Consider the following 18,423-nt stretch of genomic DNA (forward strand, 5'->3'; position numbering starts at 1 on the left):
CCTGACCGTACTAACTTACCCTCACTACTGTTATCAAGATGAAACTAGCTGAAGCAAGTCACTTACGATTTTCCTGGTCATTGTTAGCGACAACGACATGTTCCCCCTCCCCTGACATATATAGTAGGAAAGTAACACTTTTACCTCAGATGAACAGGGGAAACGAGCCATTTAAGAATCTATACTTGTACTGATCTGTGTGTGTGCATACTGGTACCACTAGGTGCAGCTACTAGACTGGTGTTGGTCAGGTTGGCACTTGACAGTGCATCATCCAACCTGCATGCCACGAAGGCGTGTGGAAAATGTACAGAATAGATCAAATGCATGACAAACTTCTGTTACAAATAAAGTAGACCTAGACTTGGCCTACAGTAGGCCACATCTGGTTGATTAATGATTATCGATTTTTGGGGCAAGTGAACCAATACTACGGTTTATTCAGGTAATACGATTCGATATAATCATAAAGCAATATGATCCCTAAACACATTTATTTTCTAATAGGATATATTTGACATAAATTATTATTTTGTTTAAAGAGGTCTACCAAGGGGCAAGGACAATAGGTGGGCGTGGCCAATAGTGAAAGTTAGTAGAACTTTTCCTTGTGAAAGTACGCATGCGCAGACTGCTACACTAAAAACCTACTGCTGAACTCCAGCCGCCTCGCTTACAGCATGGAAAGGAAAGGTAACCTGCCCAAAGAATAGGGATGCTAAATGAATAGTATCAGTGAATTCGCACAGTAATACGCCAACATACTGAGACTGTTGATTTTGGACATATGACTGTTATTAAAGGTGTTGTCAAGGCCGAGCAGTTTTTGCTAAACTGAACAATAGCGAACCACGCGTTGTAGCTGGCTAGCCACCACATGCTAACTAAAATGAGCTGTAAAAGCTAGCTAGCATTGCTAATTTGCACAGTGCTTGAGTGGGGGGGGGGCTAAGGACACCGCTGACGCTTAAACAGACTAGCAAAACTAAAACTAACCACTGCTTTAACATCACCCATACTCAGATTGTATAACTACATTCTGGAAATAAATATCGGTTTGGGCGTCAGGCGTGCCCTGGTGTTTTCAGCATGAGTCCAAATCAACGTCGACCATCTCAGTTTGCTTCATCCTGATTTCTGACGTTTATAAACAAATTATTAAACTCGTTTGTGTAATTGAATAAACAAAACCCATCTGTTAACTATAACTAGTCTGTCCATTTTTAGCAACTGCCGTTATCGCTAGCGATAGTTATCAGTATATGTGCTGCTATTTTAGTTACCTCCACACTTGTAATTTATGCAACCACTTTGTATCCCTGGTTTTCGCTATGCAAAAAGTCTCACTGGTGTTTTGGCTATAGCCTGCGATCAATATTATATGTAACTAGCTAGCTCGATACACCGCCTGCTAGCTAACTAATATTTTCATGAAAGTGGGGGTTCTCCTGAATTAAATGGTATTTTGTCATCTATCCCCGTGACAGTTCTTGCACTGCAGGCGAGGAAGAAAAGGACAAAGACTAAGAAACCCGGCAAAAAGTGAGTACCTAGCTAGTAACTTTTGTTGGTTAGCCATATGAACTGTCGAGTGCTTCTCTCCCTTACGAAAAAAAATATTGCAGTCAAGAGTGCAGTATAACTGCAGTTATTCTCCAATTACTGCGTTCAAAATACCACAGTCCACGGCAGATTCAAAGCATTCATCTTTTTTTGTAAAGGCTGTGCATAACTGATTTGAAAGTGTAGGGTCAGCTGGGCAGCACGCGGGCAGTCATGCACTGCCATGACAGTCCAGACATGGAACTGGTGAACATTAGATAAAGCAATCATTTATGTACACTATATTTCTGTATAGCACTTTGACATCTGCTGATGTAAAATAGGAATTATAAATATGTTTGATTGATGACTATATATACTTTTTATATGTAAAAGTATGTGGCCTCCCCTTCAAATTAGTAGATTTGGCTATTTCAGCCTCAACCGTTGTTGAAAGTTGTATATAATCAAACATACAGCCATGCAATCTTCACAGGAGCAACTTCATATTAATGTCCATGATTTGTGAATGAGTTGTTCGACAAGCAGGTGTCCACATACTTTTTGTCATATAGTACAGTGGTTCCCAACCAGGTGTAATGGGACCCCTGGGGGTATTTAGCCTATCCAAATGGGGTAATTGAGAAGACACATGAGACCATAGGCCTACTGGTAAAATGCACATGAGGGGGTACATCAGGGGTACATCAGGGCAGAGCAAAATTGGTAGCTGCCTGGTGTTAGTTAAAACATTTTTTAAAAAGCATTGCATTCCTCATCCTGATGTTGTGTGGTTGTCATTCCTACCACGCGGTGCCTTTTCCGTCCCCAGGACATATTTCTTCTTATTTAGTGTAAAATGTGGTTCTTGAAAGGTAATTTTATGCCTTATGAACACTTTATTTCAGCGGATGTCTGGTGTTTTTCCCTGGGTAGTATTCATCAGCTTCCATGAGAAATTTAAGCCTAAAATATGTATATCTTTATTCATTTTATGTCCCTTGTCTTGTCAAAACGTATTATATTTATTCTTATTTTTATGAAGATTTTCTGTGTCCCTGATATCCCTATCCACCCTGTTAGTTTGTAATTCTCCCGTAAGAAAACAACCCCTTCCGACAATGACGACACATTCAGGAAGTGTCATTTCTTTGGAGGGAATCATTTCAAAGCTGAATAAATAAACACTCAGTTTAATCTATGTTTCATGTTAGTTTGTATGTCTCACTCAGCAATTTCCACCCGGTTAGGCACAAGCAAGTGTTAGGTATAATTATAGACATCATTCAAATGTAAAAGTATGCTTTATAGAGGTTAAAATCTTGTTAGTGTTTTTTTTTCAAATGTATTTTTTCTCATAAATATACAGTACCAGTCAAAAGTTTGGACACACCTTCTCATTCAAGGGTTTTTCTTTATTTATAGTATTTTCTACATTATGGAATATTAGTGAAGACATCAACACTATGAAATAGCACATATGGAATCATGTAGTAACCAAAAAAGTGTTAAAACAACAAATCAAAATATTTTATATTTGAGATTCTTCAAAGCAGCCACCCTTTGCATGGTTGACAGCTTTGCAAGCTCTTGCTATTCTCTCAATCAGCTTCATGAGGAATGCTTTTCCAACAGTCTTGAACAGTTTTACTGACTGTTGTAGCTGCTTTGTATGATGTATTATTGTCTCTACCTTCTTGACCTTTGTGCTGTTGACTTTGCCCAATATTTGTACCATGTTATTGAGTTGCTACTAGAGGTTGACCGATCATGATTTTTCAACAACGATACCGATTATTGGAGGACCAAAACAAGCCTATACCTATTAATCGGCATATTTTTATATGTTTTGTAATAATGATGATTACAACAATACTGAATGAACACTTTTATTTTAACTTAATGTAATACATAAATAGAAATCAATTTAGTCTCAAATAAATAATGAAACATGTTCAATTTTTTTGTTTAAATAATGCAAAAACACAGTGTTGGAGAAGTAAAAGTGCAGTATGTGTCATGTAAAAAAAGATAACGTTTAACCTCTCTAGGGTATGTGGGACGCTAGCGTCCCATCTGGCCAACAGCCAGTGAGATTTCAGAGCGGCAAAGTCAATTACAGAAATACTCATTATAAAAATTCAGAAAACAAAACATATTTTACAGTGCCTTGCGAAAGTATTCGGCCCCCTTGAACTTTGCGACCTTTTGCCACATTTCAGGCTTCAAACATAAAGATATAAAACTGTATTTTTTTGTGAAGAATCAACAACAAGTGGGACACAATCATGAAGTGGAACAACATTTATTGGATATTTCAAACTTTTTTAACAAATCAAAAACTGAAAAATTGGGCGTGCAAAATTATTCAGCCCCCTTAAGTTAATACTTTGTAGCGCCACCTTTTGCTGCGATTACAGCTGTAAGTCGCTTGGGGTATGTCTCTATCAGTTTTGCACATCGAGAGACTGAATTTTTTTTCCATTCCTCCTTGCAAAACAGCTCGAGCTCAGTGAGGTTGGATGGAGAGCATTTGTGAACAGCAGTTTTCAGTTCTTTCCACAGATTCTCGATTGGATTCAGGTCTGGACTTTGACTTGGCCATTCTAACACCTGGATATGTTTATTTTTGAACCATTCCATTGTAGATTTTGCTTTATGTTTTGCATCATTGTCTTGTTGGAAGACAAATCTTCGTCCCAGTCTCAGGTCTTTTGCAGACTCCATCAGATTTTCTTCCAGAATGGTCCTGTATTTGGCTCCATCCATCTTCCCATCAATTTTAACCATCTTCCCTGTCCCTGCTGAAGAAAAGCAGGCCCAAACCATGATGCTGCCACCACCATGTTTGACAGTGGGGATGGTGTGTTCAGCTGTGTTGCTTTTACGCCAAACATAACGTTTTGCATTGTTGCCAAAAAGTTCAATTTTGGTTTCATCTGACCAGAGCACCTTCTTCCACATGTTTGGTGTGTCTCCCAGGTGGCTTGTGGCAAACTTTAAACAACACTTTTTATGGATGTCTTTAAGAAATGGCTTTCTTCTTGCCACTCTTCCATAAAGGCCAGATTTGTGCAATATACGACTGATTGTTGTCCTATGGACAGAGTCTCCCACCTCAGCTGTAGATCTCTGCAGTTCATCCAGAGTGATCATGGGCCTCTTGGCTGCATCTCTGATCAGTCTTCTCCTTGTATGAGCTGAAAGTATAGAGGGACGGCCAGGTCTTGGTAGATTTGCAGTGGTCTGATACTCCTTCCATTTCAATATTATCGCTTGCACAGTGCTCCTTGGGATGTTTAAAGCTTGGGACATCTTTTTGTATCCAAATCCGGCTTTAAACTTCTTCACAACAGTATCTCGGACCTGCCTGGTGTGTTCCTTGTTCTTCATGATGCTCTCTGCGCTTTTAACAGACCTCTGAGACTATCACAGTGCAGGTGCATTTATACGGAGACTTGATTACACACAGGTGGATTGTATTTATTATCATTAGTCATTTAGGTCAACATTGGATCATTCAGAGATCCTCACTGAACTTCTGGAGAGAGTTTGCTGCACTGAAAGTAAAGGGGCTGAATAATTTTGCACGCCCAATTTTTCAGTTTTTGATTTGTTAAAAAAGTTTGAAATATCCAATAAATGTCGTTCCACTTCACGATTGTGTCCCACTTGTTGTTGATTCTTCACAAAAAAATACAGTTTTATATCTTTATGTTTGAAGCCTGAAATGTGGCAAAAGGTCGCAAAGTTCAAGGGGGCCGAATACTTTCGCAAGGCACTGTACATAGGTTTAAAGATGAACTTCTTGTTAAACCAACCACAGTGTCATATTTATAAAATGCTTATCGGCGAAAGCGTACCTAGCCCAGAACATAGCCCAGTTGACAAATTATTACAAACAGTAACCAGCCAAGCAGAAGTGTTACAAAACTCAGAAATAGAGAAAATGAATCCCTTACCTTTGATGATCTTCATATGGTGGCAATCAGAAGACATTAATTTACTCAGTAAATGTTCCTTTTGTTCGATGAAGTCCTTTTATATTCAAAAACCTCCGTTTTGTTAGCGCGTTTTCTTCAGTAATCCACAGGCTCAAACGCAGTCAAAACAATCAGACATAAAATCCAAATTGTATCCGTAAAGTTCATAGAAACATGTCAAATGATGTTTGTATTCAAACCTCAGGTTGTTTTTTAGCCTAAATGATCAATAATATTTCAACCGGACAATAACGTTGTCAATATAAAAGGTAAACAAGAAATGCACATGCGCATGAAAAAGCTCTGCGACACGGTAGGGTCCACTCGTTCAGACTGGTGTTACTCCCTCATTTATAAGAATACAAGCCTGAAACGATTTCTAAAGACTATTGACATCTAGTGGAAGGCATAGGAACTGCGAATGGAGTCCTAAGTCAATGGATACTGTAATGGCATTGAGTAGAAAACTACCACAAAAAAAACTACTTCCTGAATTGATTTTTCTCGGGTTTTCACCTGCTAAATCAGTTCTGTTATATTCACAGACACTATTTTAACAGTTTTGGAAACTTTAGAGTGTTTTCTATCCAAATCTACCAGTTATATGCATATCATAATTTCTGGGCCTTAGTAGCAGGCGTTTTAATTTGGGCATGCTTTTCATCCAAAATTCCGAATGCCTTCCCCTACCCATGAGAGGTTAAGTTCCTTGCTCAGGACATGAGAACATATGAAAGCTGGTGGTTCCCAGTTAAGAAGTTTTTGGTTGTACTTATTATAGGACTTTCTCTCTATACCATTTGTATTTCATATATATTTGACTATTGGATGTTCTTATAGGCAATATAGTATTGCCAGCCTAATCTCGGGAGTTGATAGGCTTGAAGTCAAACAGCGCTGCTTCAAGCATTGCTTAGAGCTGCTGGCAAACGCAGGATGAATGAATGCTACAAGCCTGCTTCTGCATACCACCGCTCAGTCAGACTGCTCTATCAAATATCAAATCATAGACTTAATTATAATATAATAGACACAAAGAAATACGAGCCTTAGGTCATTTAATATGGTCAAATCCGGAAACTATCATTTCGAAAACAAAACGTTTATTCTTTCAGTGAAATACGGAACCGTTCCGTATTTTATCTAACGGGTGGCATCCATAAGTCTAAATATTGCTGTTACATTGCACAACCTTCAATGTTCTGTCATAATTATGTACAATTCTGGCAAATTAATTACATTTTTTGTTAGGAAGAAATGGTCTTCACACAGTTCGCAACGAGCAAGGCTGCCCAAACTGCTGCATATACCCTGACTCTGCTTGCACAGAACGCAAGAGAAGTGACCATTTCCCTAGTTAATATTGCCTGCTAACATGAATTTCTTTTAACTTGATATGCAGGTTAAAAATATATACTTGTGTATTGATTTTAAGAAAGGCTTTGATGTTTATGGTTGGGTACACATTGGTGCAACGACGGTGCTTTTTTTTGCGAATGCGCTTGTTAAATCATCACCTGTTTGGTGTGATGATAAATTAACAAGCACCGCGGTTAACCTCTAGTGACTCCCCATCCCGCATGCGGGAGCGTACTCATCGACTGACACTAATTAGCATAATGCAACGGACATAAATATTCCTAGAAAATATTCCTATATCACAAGTGAAATATATTGAGACACAGCTTAGCCTTTTGTTAATCACCCTGTCATCTCAGATTTTCAAAATATGCTTTACAGCCAAAGCTAGACAAGCATTTGTGTAAGTTTATCGATAGCCTAGCATAGCATTTTGTCCAGCTGGCAGCAGCTAACTTGGTCACGGAAATCAGAAAAGCAATCAAATTAAATCGTTTACCTTTGATGAGCTTCGGATGTTTTCACTCATGAGACTCCCAGTTAAATAGCCAATGTTCATTTTTTCCAAAAATATTATTTTTGTAGGCGAAATAGCTCCTTTTGTTCTTCACGTTTGGCTGAGAAATCGACCGGAAATTACGGTCACGAAAATGCAGAAAAATATTCCAAATTAGCTCCATAATATCGACAGAAATATGGCAAGCGTTGTTTATAATCAATCCTCAAGGTGTTTTTCTAATATCTATTCGATAATATATCCACCGGGACAATTGTTTTTTCAGTAGGAGCGAAAGGAAAAATGGCTACCTCTGTATTTTACGCAAGAGTCACTCAGAGTCATCAGGTGACCACTTACACAATGTAGCCGCTTACGGGTGTTCTTCAACATAAATGCGTAAAACTACATCACAATGCTGTAGACACCTTGGGGAATACGTAGAAAAAGTAATCTGGTTGATAGCTTATTCACTGCTCAATAGGGACGCATTGGAACGCAGAGCTTTCAAAACACGAGGCAATTATATGCATATTCTAGCATCGTGTCCTGACAAAATATCCTGTTTACTTTAGGTACGTTATTTTTCCAAAAATGAAAATACTGCCCCCTAGTCACAAAAGGGTACTAGTGATTATGTTAAGATTGATTGTTTTTTCTAAGATACGTTTAATGCTAGATAGCAACTTACCTTGGCTCCTTGCTGCGCTAACAGGTGGTTAGCCTGCCACGCAGTGTCCTCGTGGAGTGCAATGTAATCTGCCATAATCGGCATCCAAAAATACCGGTTGTTATGAAAGCTTGAATTCGACCCTAATTAATCGGTCGACCTCTAGTTACTACCACGTTGTCATGTTTTGCTGCCTTGTTGTCTTAGGTCTGTCTTTATGTAGTGTTGTCTCTCTCTTGTTGTGATGGGTGTTATGTCCTATATTTATATGGTATATATTTTAAATATTTTTTTAAAATCCCAGGCCCCCTCCCCGCAGGAGGCCTTTTGCCTTTTGGTAGGCCGTCGTTATAAATAAGAATTTGTTCTTAACCGACTTGCCTACTTAAATAAAGGTTAAGTAAAGAATAAAAAAAGAAGTTCCCACATATACTGAGCACTTGTGGCTGCTTTTCCTTCACTCGGCGGTCCAACTCATCCCAAACCATCTCAATTGGGTTGAGGTCAGGTGATTGTGGAGGCCAGGTCATCTGATGCCGCACTCCATCACTCTCCTTGGTCAAATAGCCCTTACACAGCCTGGAGGTGTTTTGGGTCATTGTCCTGTTGAAAAACTAATTATAGTCCCACTAAGTGCAAACCAGATGGGATGGCGTATCGCTGCAGAATGCTGTGGTAGCCATGCTGGTTAAGTGTGCCTTGAATTCTAAGTAACTCACAGACAGTGTCACCAACATAGCACCCCCACACCATCACACCTCCTGCTTCACGGTGGGAACCACACACGCGGAGATCATCCGTTCACCCACACGGAGTCACAAAGACACGGATAATGGGGAAGATGGGAGGAGACAAGCACAAAGACAGGTGAAACGGATCAAGGTGTGACGTTGATGGTTTTTGAGACTGCACTTGAAGAAACTTTCAAAATTATTGAAATTGTCTAAATGTAATGGACTGTCGTTTCTCTTTGCTTATTTGAGCTGTTCTTGCCATAATATGGACGTGTGTGTGTGTGTGTGTGTGATTATATACCTCCGGGGTAGTAGATAAGTCGCCAGTCCTGAGTGCTGCTGTTACTGATCATTAATGAAATAATGAATATATTTAAACGACCGTTGACATTGTTCCTGATGACAGTGGTGTTCCCATGACGATAGTCATTCTTATCACTGAATACCTCCTGTGTCTGGAGGGAACTTCTGGCTGCTATCACTACAGGGTTAACGGCCAAGAGCCTTTTCATTAGAGACACATCTGTCTTCAGCCTGTCCCCATTGTGCCCCCCCCCCCCCCATACATACACCAGTGTTTTCATTAGCGCCGGCTAATCAGCTGCTTACACATTTTTTTTAGCCAGCTACATTTTCCACTTCGTATTTAGAGAGTGAGTACAAATTGGTAAGAATGGAAACCTGGAAAAAGAAAACGATCAATTTATTTTTAGAATGTGGGCTATTTACTTAATTTTTCTGTTTTAATAAAATACATAATTTGAAAAACAAAGATTGTGGCATTTCATATCTTGCAGTAAACGTGTAAATAAGACTAAAACCTTAGAGTCTAAGCCAGGGGAGCGGGTTTCTACTAACATAACATATGGAATTGTTTTAAGATAGCTAAATGATCCTTGGTATGACTATTTGATTTGTAGTTTTAAGGTATAAAACAATTATTTGATGAAACATTGATTTTGACCTTAATGCGTCTAGCTCATAAATGCATTGAAAAACAGCATCATACATGGATAAACGGACTGTCCCCCCAAAAATCTAAATGAAGTTTTGTCTGTCCTATATCTGAGATGTATAAGAAAGATCCGGAAACCATTTCCCCAAATGTATTTAACCTCCTATTTTAAGCACTATATTATCTCCCATATATACTTCCATGAATGTGTTCAACTGGTACCCAGCTACCTTCAGACTAGTCTTGTGAGGCTTGTGGGTGTCCTAGAACAAAACAACCGACATTTACACGTTTGTGTGAGACTCTCCATATTAGTGTGTAACCCAAACCGTTTGGATGGTACTGATAGCAGATCGGATATACCGACTTCAGACTAGTCCCGTGACGCTGATGGGTCGTAATAGTTTCTAGGCCCAAACCGTTTGGATGGTACTGATAGCAGATCGGATGTACCGACTTCAGACTAGTCCCGTGACGCTGATGGGTCGTAATAGTTTCTAGGCCCAAACCGTTTGGACGCTACAGACGTTTTATTCGTGATCTCTCACGGTCTGACAAACTTCGCTTTAGCTCTGTCACCTTTCACCTCAGATGTTGGAAGGGGAACATCGGCGGATGTAGCTTAAACTGGCAGATGTGGATTTAGTATTATTATGCTAATTAGATTTCTGAGGGGCTAAGGAAATAGACTCTCTAGGGGTTAATCTCAAGAGAAGACAAGTTAAGTGTTTTAATGTTATCTTAGTTAGAAAATAGCCCGTGGTTGGATTTCCCTAAAACATGGCAGTACTAAGATCTTTGGTGCATATGTTAATTCCACTGAAACTAAATGATCTGAATGGGACAATGCTTTTGGGAAACACAACCATGATCATCTAGACGTAGACAATATCCAAAATAACCAACGCACTGAATTCATACATTTTCAGTCATTTTTAAATTCAAAAGTCATGTCTTTCTACACAATACCACAACATTTTTCTAATCTGGGAGGTGAACTCAGTGTTGTACTTTTCAGATGGAGTCGAGGCATTAGAATGTACCAGAGGCCACAAAAATAGAGCTTATAGGGCATAAACACATGACGAACCAGTGGGGCCTGGCTGGCTACTCTATGTACACCTCTAGCCTCTGAGATTCAGGGAGACGGCTCTCTAGCCAGAGCTCTGCCTTTTGAGATTCAGGGAGACGGCTTGAATCTACAGCTCACACATACTCAACTGCTCTGGTGTTTTGGGTTCTGAGGGAGATAGCAGTGCTCATAGGGCCTGAAGGCCAGTGGAGCTGTAGGGTTGTGTTGTATGTAGAGGACTGACCGACCGACCGACCGACAGAGATAGATGGTGTGTTGTCTTCGGGCATCATTAGATATCATGGAGCGTCGCCCCCTGGAACAGAGTTTTGTGGTCCCAGAGAGGCTTGGATTAGTTTCAGGACACTTGTGAAGTTGATTGGGGATGGGGTTTGCTCTCTAAAGCGCGTGTGTGTGCTTCCCATTGGCTCATTCATCCCCTGTAACTATACCCCAGGTCGTTGATGTACATGAGAATGTGCTCTCAGTCAACTTACCTGGTAAAATGAGGGTTAAATGAAAAAGTGTCTAGGTTGGCGGCTGCTCTCCAAACGGCTGAGCCCCGGCCCTCAGAGGACTCTGTTACGTAAGGCTGCCGAAGTGAGAACACTATGGTACACACACACCAATCCCAATCCTTGTAACTAGTGCCTAGGGTCTTGGTAGCTTCAGTATGAAGAGGGACTGCGTGTCTGCCTAGTCTGTTTGGCTGTCTTTTTGGGATACTGCAGATCTCACTGTCTCTCACACGGTGCGCACACACACACACCTACTTTTTTTCCCGGGCTCAGGGGGAAAGACGCTGCCTTCCGTCCTCAGGCTTTGTCTGGTTGTCCTAAGATGGTCTACACAACACAACTTCAACTTTCTTTACGTTCCCATCTTCTACCCATCGCTTCACATCTTACCTCGCCCTCTCTCCCTTCGCATCTTACCTCGCCCTCTCTCCCTTCGCCTCTTACCTCGCCCTCTCTCCCTTCGCATCTTACCTCGCCCTCTCTCCCTTCGCCTCTTACCTCTTCCTCTCTCCCTTCGCCTCTTACCTCGCCCTCTCTCCCTTTGCCTCTTACCTTGCCCCCTCTCTCTCATTCACTCTTCTCTCATTTCTCACAACTTGCCTCTCTTTTCCCCCTCCCATTCGTCTGTCTGAGTCCTGCTCGCTTCGCTCCCTCCTCACCCTCCCCTCCCTTTCTCTCTCTTCCCTCCCTGCGCACCCTCCCCTCCCTTTCTCTCTCTTCCTCTCTCACCCCCCCCCCCCCTACCTCAGTAGCTCAGTAATATTAGCTGAGCAGGCAGCGCAGTGTGTTCAGTTCTGGTGTGGTACAGAGAAGAGGAGAGCCGGAGAGGGGAGCGGCGTTGTGAGCGAGCCCCAGATTAGAGCACCGTTCCTTGGTTAGCCTGGCCGAGAGTCTCCTGGGCCATGTGGCTCCTTGACTGGATCGTCTCTCTCAATACCACCGTGGTCAAGCTGGCCACCGGCCTGAGGTGCAAGTGAGTGGCAGATTTGACTGTTTTTATTAAGTAAGACTTGATTATCCCATCCCTCTCGTTCTCAATTGCTCCCCTCCCACCCTCCCGCTCGCTCCTCCCCCCCTCCCTCCTCTTTCTCTCTCTCTCTCTCTTTCTGCCCTCATCCCTCTCTCCTCTAGTCTCTTGTTCTCTCTTTCTCCTCAAAAAATCTAGGGCCGGCTCTGACTCCATCCCTGTTAGGCCTAATTTTGGCGCTTTTTTTAGACTAAAATAGAATTAAGTCTTAGTCACATTTGTCATTTAAATAACGATTTAGTCTAGTTATTGTCAAAATGACAGTGGGCCGTTTTAGTCAGCTAAATGTTATTTTGTTTTAGTCACATTTTAGTCATCACATTTGAATTGCCTCACTAACCTTAAATGAAATTCTCACCCATCTACACAAAATACCCCATAATGACACATTGAAAACCATGTTTTTAGAAATGTTTGCAAATGTATTTAAACTAAAATACAGAAATCTCATTTACGCTGGACAAAAATATAAATGCAACATGTAAAGTGAAATAAACAATCCCAGAAATGTTTCATATGCGCAAAAAAGTGTTTCTCTCCAATTTTGTGCACTAATGTGTTTACATCCCTGTAAGTGAGCATTTCTCCTTTGCCAAGATATTCCATCCACCTGACAGGTGTGGTATATCAAGAAACTGATTAAAACAGCATGATCATTACCACAGGTGCACCTTGTGCTGGGGATAATAAAAAGCCACTCTAAAATGTGCAAGTTTGTCACAACACAATGACATGATGTCTCAAGTTTTCAGGAAGCGGGCAATTGGCATGCTGACTGCAGGAATGTGCATCAGAGCTGTTGCCTGATAATTGAATGTTAATTCCTCTACCATAAGCCGCCTCCAACTAGAGGTCGACCGATTAATCGGAATGGCCGATTTAATTAGGGCCGATTTCAAGTTTTCATAACAATCGGTAATCGGCATTTTTGGACACCGATCATGGCCAATTGCACTCCGCGAGGAGACTGCGTGGCAGGCTGACTACCTGTTATGCGAGTGCTGCAAGGAGCCACGGTAAGGTGCTAGCTAGCATTAAACATATCTTATAAAAAAACAATCTTAACATAATCACTAGTTAACTACACATGGTTGATTATATTTCTTGTTTAACTAGCTTGTCCTGCGTTGCTCATAATCGATGCGGTGCCTGTTAATTTATCATTGAATCAAAGCCCACATTGCCAAATGGGGGATTTAACAAGCGCATTCGCCAAAAAAGCACTGTCGTTGCACCAATGTTTACCTAAACATAAGCATCAACGCCTTTCTTAAAATCAATACACAAGTATATATTTTTAAACCTGCATATTTAGTTAATATTGCCTGTTAACATGAATTTCTTTTAATTAGGGAAATTGTGTCACTTCTCTTGCGTTCTGTGCAACAGAGTCAGGCTATATGCAGCAGTTTGGGCCACCTGGCTCGTTGCGAACTGTGTCAAGACCATTTCTTCCTAACAAAGACAGCCAACTTCCCCAAACTGGGGAAGGGAATATCCCTGAGCTGACAAGGTACAAATCTGTCATTCTGCCCCTGAACAAGGCAGTTAACCCACTGTTCCTAGGCCGTCATTGTAAATAAGAATTTGTTCTTAACTGACTTGCCCAGTTAAATAAATAAGTAGCTGAGATGACGGTGAGAAGGGCCCGATCACGTGACAGGCATTTGATAATAAGAATTGCGATATCTGAGAGAGCTATGTGATTGAGAGGTGCTTCAGAGCGCGGTGATTGGCAGCCAGACAAGGGGGATGCCGCCGGGAAATTCGAGGCCTGGTGAGAATATTATCAAGTGCTTGTTAAATTGGTAATGAGCGACTGATGGAAGTGTGTACCGCCTGCACAAGAAACGAAGCAGAGCTCATGTCTTTCATGCAACTTTTTTCAATTTCTCATTAGTCTCATCATGCAGCCTCAGAATGTATTAGACATCTAAACATATAGCCCAACGTTTGTATCTCAACTAAATTTGCACAAATAACTCTAAATTAACGTATTGACGCATCCATCCCTTTAGCGGGATAATTTTCATCAACACCCGCTGAATTGCAGCGCGCCAAATTCTAATTAAATTACTAAAAAGTGCAATATAGCAAAACACAGCTTAGCTTGTTGTTAATCCACCTGGCGTGTCAGATTTCAATACAGCTTTTTGGCGAAAGCATAACAAGCGTTTGTGTAAGAACTTCTCTCTCAGTAGACAAAATATTACAAACACTAGCAGTCAAGTAGATTGGTCACGAAAGTCAGAAAAGCAATAGATCGCTTACCTTTGATCTTCGGTTGTTTGCTCACACGAGACTCCCAGTTACACAATAAATGTTTTTTTTTAAATATCCAAAATCCCTCCCATTTGTTTGGCACGTTCTGTTCAGAAATCCACAGGCTCGAGCGGTCACGACATCGCAGACAAATTCCAAATAGTATCCGTAATGTCCACAGAAACATGTCAAACGTTATTTATAATCAATCCTCAGGTTGTTTTTAAAATATATAATCAATATTATATCAACCGGGACTGTCTCTTTTTCAATAGGAGAGGGAGAGACCATGGCTGCCCCACTATCCACTGGCGTGATATCTTTCTTGCTCATTTTTTCAAAATAAAAGCCTGAAACTATGTCTAAAGACTGTTGACACCTTGAGGAAGCCATAGGAAAAGGAATCTGGTTGATATCACTTTAAATGGAGGCAAGTCATCCAATGGAACAGAGAGCTTTCAGGAAAAACAGCACTTCCTGGTTTGATTTTCCTCAGGTTTTCGCCTGCAATATCAGTTCTGTTATACTCAGACAATATTTTGACAGTTTTGGAAACTTTAAAGTGTTTTCTATCCTAATCTGACAATTATAGGCATATTCTAGCTTCTGGGCCTGAGAAATAGGCAGTTTCAAATGGGTATGTTTTTTTTGCCAAAAAACAAAAATCCTGCCCCCTACACTCAAGAAGTTAAGCATATAGGAGGACCTGTTTCTTCGTTAACCGATCCACACAGAATAGTTTATTGTGCACACTCCCTCGGAAATCGTTTGGAGAAAATCTCCAACACGTTGAAAAATCTCTGGTTCTGCCCTTGAGCAAGGCAGTTAACAACAACAGCTCCCTTGACGCCCATTGTGGGAAGAGCAGTGGTGGCAGCCACCCACACCTCTCTGATTCAGTGGGGGTTGTCCAAAAGCTTAAGTCAGGTTTCTGTCCTTGTGTGCAACTGAGGATAAAAAAAAAAAAGTGCCTTATTTGCATCAGTCTTTTTTTTGCTAGCAGATTGGAGAACGGTTGCTGGGCAGAGGTGACTCATGAATGACCTAGGCATGGTATTTATTTTCCACCGATAATAGCATTGCATTGAGAAAGCCATACAACTCTGCTAAAGTCAAATATGCTTTGGATTGGACCAAACAAACTGAAAAGCTCTCAATGTCTCCAATAACTATTGTCCAGTCCACTTATTTGTCAGATTTTAGTCACACAGATAATTTAGTCTCATTTTCATCACTCAAAATTAATAATCATTTTCGTTTAGTTATAGTTATTTCTTGGTCCATTTAGTCAGTTACTGTCGTAAATTGCAGCTGAAAAATATTTTTGTCGACCAAATGAACACGGGACACATTTTTAAAAACTTTTAGTAAATAATTCACGCTTATTTTTCTTTAAAACTGCATTGTTTGTTAAGGGCTTGTAAGTCAGCATTTCACTGTAAATATACGGCGCATGTGACCAATACATTTGGATTTGATGTGTGGGCATGGATGTGAGTACGCAACCGCCGTGGCCCCCACCCCCCGCTGTGGCCCCCACCCCCCGCTGTGGTCCCCCGCTGTGGCCCCCACCCCCATCTAAGTTGCCCATCACTGCTTTCTTTCCCTGCCTCCCAATGCTGACCATTGTCCCACAGATTTAGAATGGGAAGACCAGTCAGTTCCAGTTGTGGTATCCAGGGCATTGGACTGTGTGTTACTGCAGTGTTTTTCTAACACACTGTAATTCTCTGCTGCATTTCCCTCCTCTCTCTTGTCTCTCAATCCCCCCCCCTTCATCTCTCTTCCCTTTCCCTCTTGGCCTCTTTCTCATATGATCTCTTTCCCCCCTAACTTTCTATCTTCCCCCTTTCTCTCTCTCTTTCTGCATAGCTGCTGCTCCTGCTCATTATATAACCCATTTCTTTCTGCAGTGTGTGTGTGTGTGTGTGTGTGTGTGTGTGTGTGTGTGTGTGTGTGTGTGTGTTGGACTGCAGAGAGCGAGCTAGTGTAACCAAGCCCCAAGCAGTGAGAGGGAGTTTGTTAGGACATGAGGAGAAAGGGTGGTAGGGGGTGGGTTGAGGAAGGAGCACTGCAGACTGTGTGTGCAGATAGAAGGCTACAGAACTACTGTTGTCTGGCTGACTGACTGTCTCGCAGGCTGGCTGGCTGGCTGACTGGCTAGCTGTCTCGCAGGCTGGCTGGCTGTCTCGCAGGCTGGCTGGCTGTCTCGCAGGCTGGCTGGCTGTCTCGCAGACTGGCTGGCTGTCTCGCAGACTGGCTGGCTGTCTCGCAGACTGGCTGGCTGTCTCGCAGGCTGGCTGGCTGTCTCGCAGGCTGGCTGGCTGTCTCGCAGGCTGGCTGGCTGTCTCGCAGGCTGGCTGTCTCGCAGGCTGGCTGGCTGGCTGACTGTCTCGCAGGCTGGCTGGCCGACTGTCTCGCTGACTGGCCGACTGTCTCGCTGACTGGCCGACTGTCTCGCTGACTGGCTGCCTGACTGGCTGTCTCCTGGCTGCCTGACTGGCTGGCTGGCTGTCTCGCTGGCTCACTGGCCGACCGGCCGACTGTCTCGCTGGCTCACTGGCCGACTGGCTTACTGGCCGACTGTCTCGCTGGTTCACTGGCCGACTGTCTCGCTGGTTCACTGGCCGACTGTCTCGCTGGTTCACTGGCCGACTGTCTCACTTGCTCACTGGCCGACTGTCTCGCTTGCTCACTGGCCGACTGTCTCGCTTGCTCACTGGCCGACTGTCTCGCTTGCTCACTGGCCGACTGGCTCACTGGCCAACTGTCTCGCTGGCTCACTGGCCGACTGTCTCCAGACTGGCTCACTGGCCAACTGTCTCCAGGCTAGCTGACTGGCTGGCTGGCTCGCTGACTGACTGGCTCGCGGGCCGTCTGTCTCACTGACCAACTGTCTCACTGGCTCACTGGCCGACTGTTTCTCTGTCTGGCTGTCTCCGGGCTAGCTGACTGGCTGTCTCCGGGCTGGGTGGCTGGCTGGTTGTCTCGCTGACTGGCGGGCTCGCTGGCCGGCTCACTGACTGACTGACTAGCTGACTGACTAGCTGACTGACTGATAGGCCGCCTCTTGGTCTAGCTGGTGAGTCACATTCTCGTGTTTTCTCTGCCAGAAGTTAAGCTCATTCAGTCAGAATCTTCAGAACATTTAGCATTTCTGCTGAGGTGTTTGTTGTAGGTCTTCTCAGGGCTCACGATGCACAGGGAGATCAAGATGTCATGTTTGTTGACCTGACAAGTTGTTTTATGTGAAATGTTAGCATATCTCAGGTGGTTTAACTTGGAATGGCAGCCAGGTAGCGGAGCCAACACATCCGGCTCCAGCTATTGCCCTGCTCTGCTTTTTCCCTCGTTGCTGTTTCTCTGTGCTGCATCGGCATAGCAAGACTTTGGTAGAGTACCAGCTTTTAATGTTGTTAGCATATATCCAGTGGTTTGAATAGCTGGTAGCTAGCCTAGCTCTAACACCTCCAGCTATTACCCTGCTGTTTGTCTCTCTGCTGTTTGTCTCTCTGCTGTTTGTCTCTCTGCTGTTTGTCTCTCTGCTGTTTGTCTCTCTGCTGTTTGTCTCAGCATTGAGCTCAGCTGTTGAGGCATTGATTCCTCTGGCGTTTAGGTGGTGGGGGTGCACACTTGACATTTCACAATCACTTTTAACCACAGTCTGGAGGGAATAATACAGCCACAACATTCTGTATGTATGTGTGCATCCCAAATGACCCTCCTATATAGTGCACTACTACTATATACTATATAGTGCGCTACTAAAAGTAGTGTACTATATAGGGTGGCATTTGGGACATAG

General features: G+C 42.5%; 1 protein-coding gene across 1 annotated transcript in view; it reads left to right on the plus strand.

Moving 5' to 3' along the window:
* The first annotated feature begins 598 nt into the window (after nucleotides 1–598).
* Nucleotides 599–18,423, plus strand: part of LOC110494755 (SRSF protein kinase 1) — a 70,838-nt gene continuing 53,013 nt past the window's right edge. Inside the window, exons 1-2 of the mRNA XM_036950806.1 lie at nucleotides 599–693; nucleotides 1,488–1,542. Of these exons, the coding sequence (XP_036806701.1) occupies nucleotides 681–693; nucleotides 1,488–1,542 (68 nt within the window). The 5' untranslated portion in view covers nucleotides 599–680. The remainder of the gene's footprint in view (nucleotides 694–1,487; nucleotides 1,543–18,423) is intronic.

The sequence above is a fragment of the Oncorhynchus mykiss genome, chromosome 17 (assembly GCF_013265735.2).
Source record: "Oncorhynchus mykiss isolate Arlee chromosome 17, USDA_OmykA_1.1, whole genome shotgun sequence".
Taxonomy (NCBI): Eukaryota; Metazoa; Chordata; class Actinopteri; order Salmoniformes; family Salmonidae; genus Oncorhynchus; species Oncorhynchus mykiss.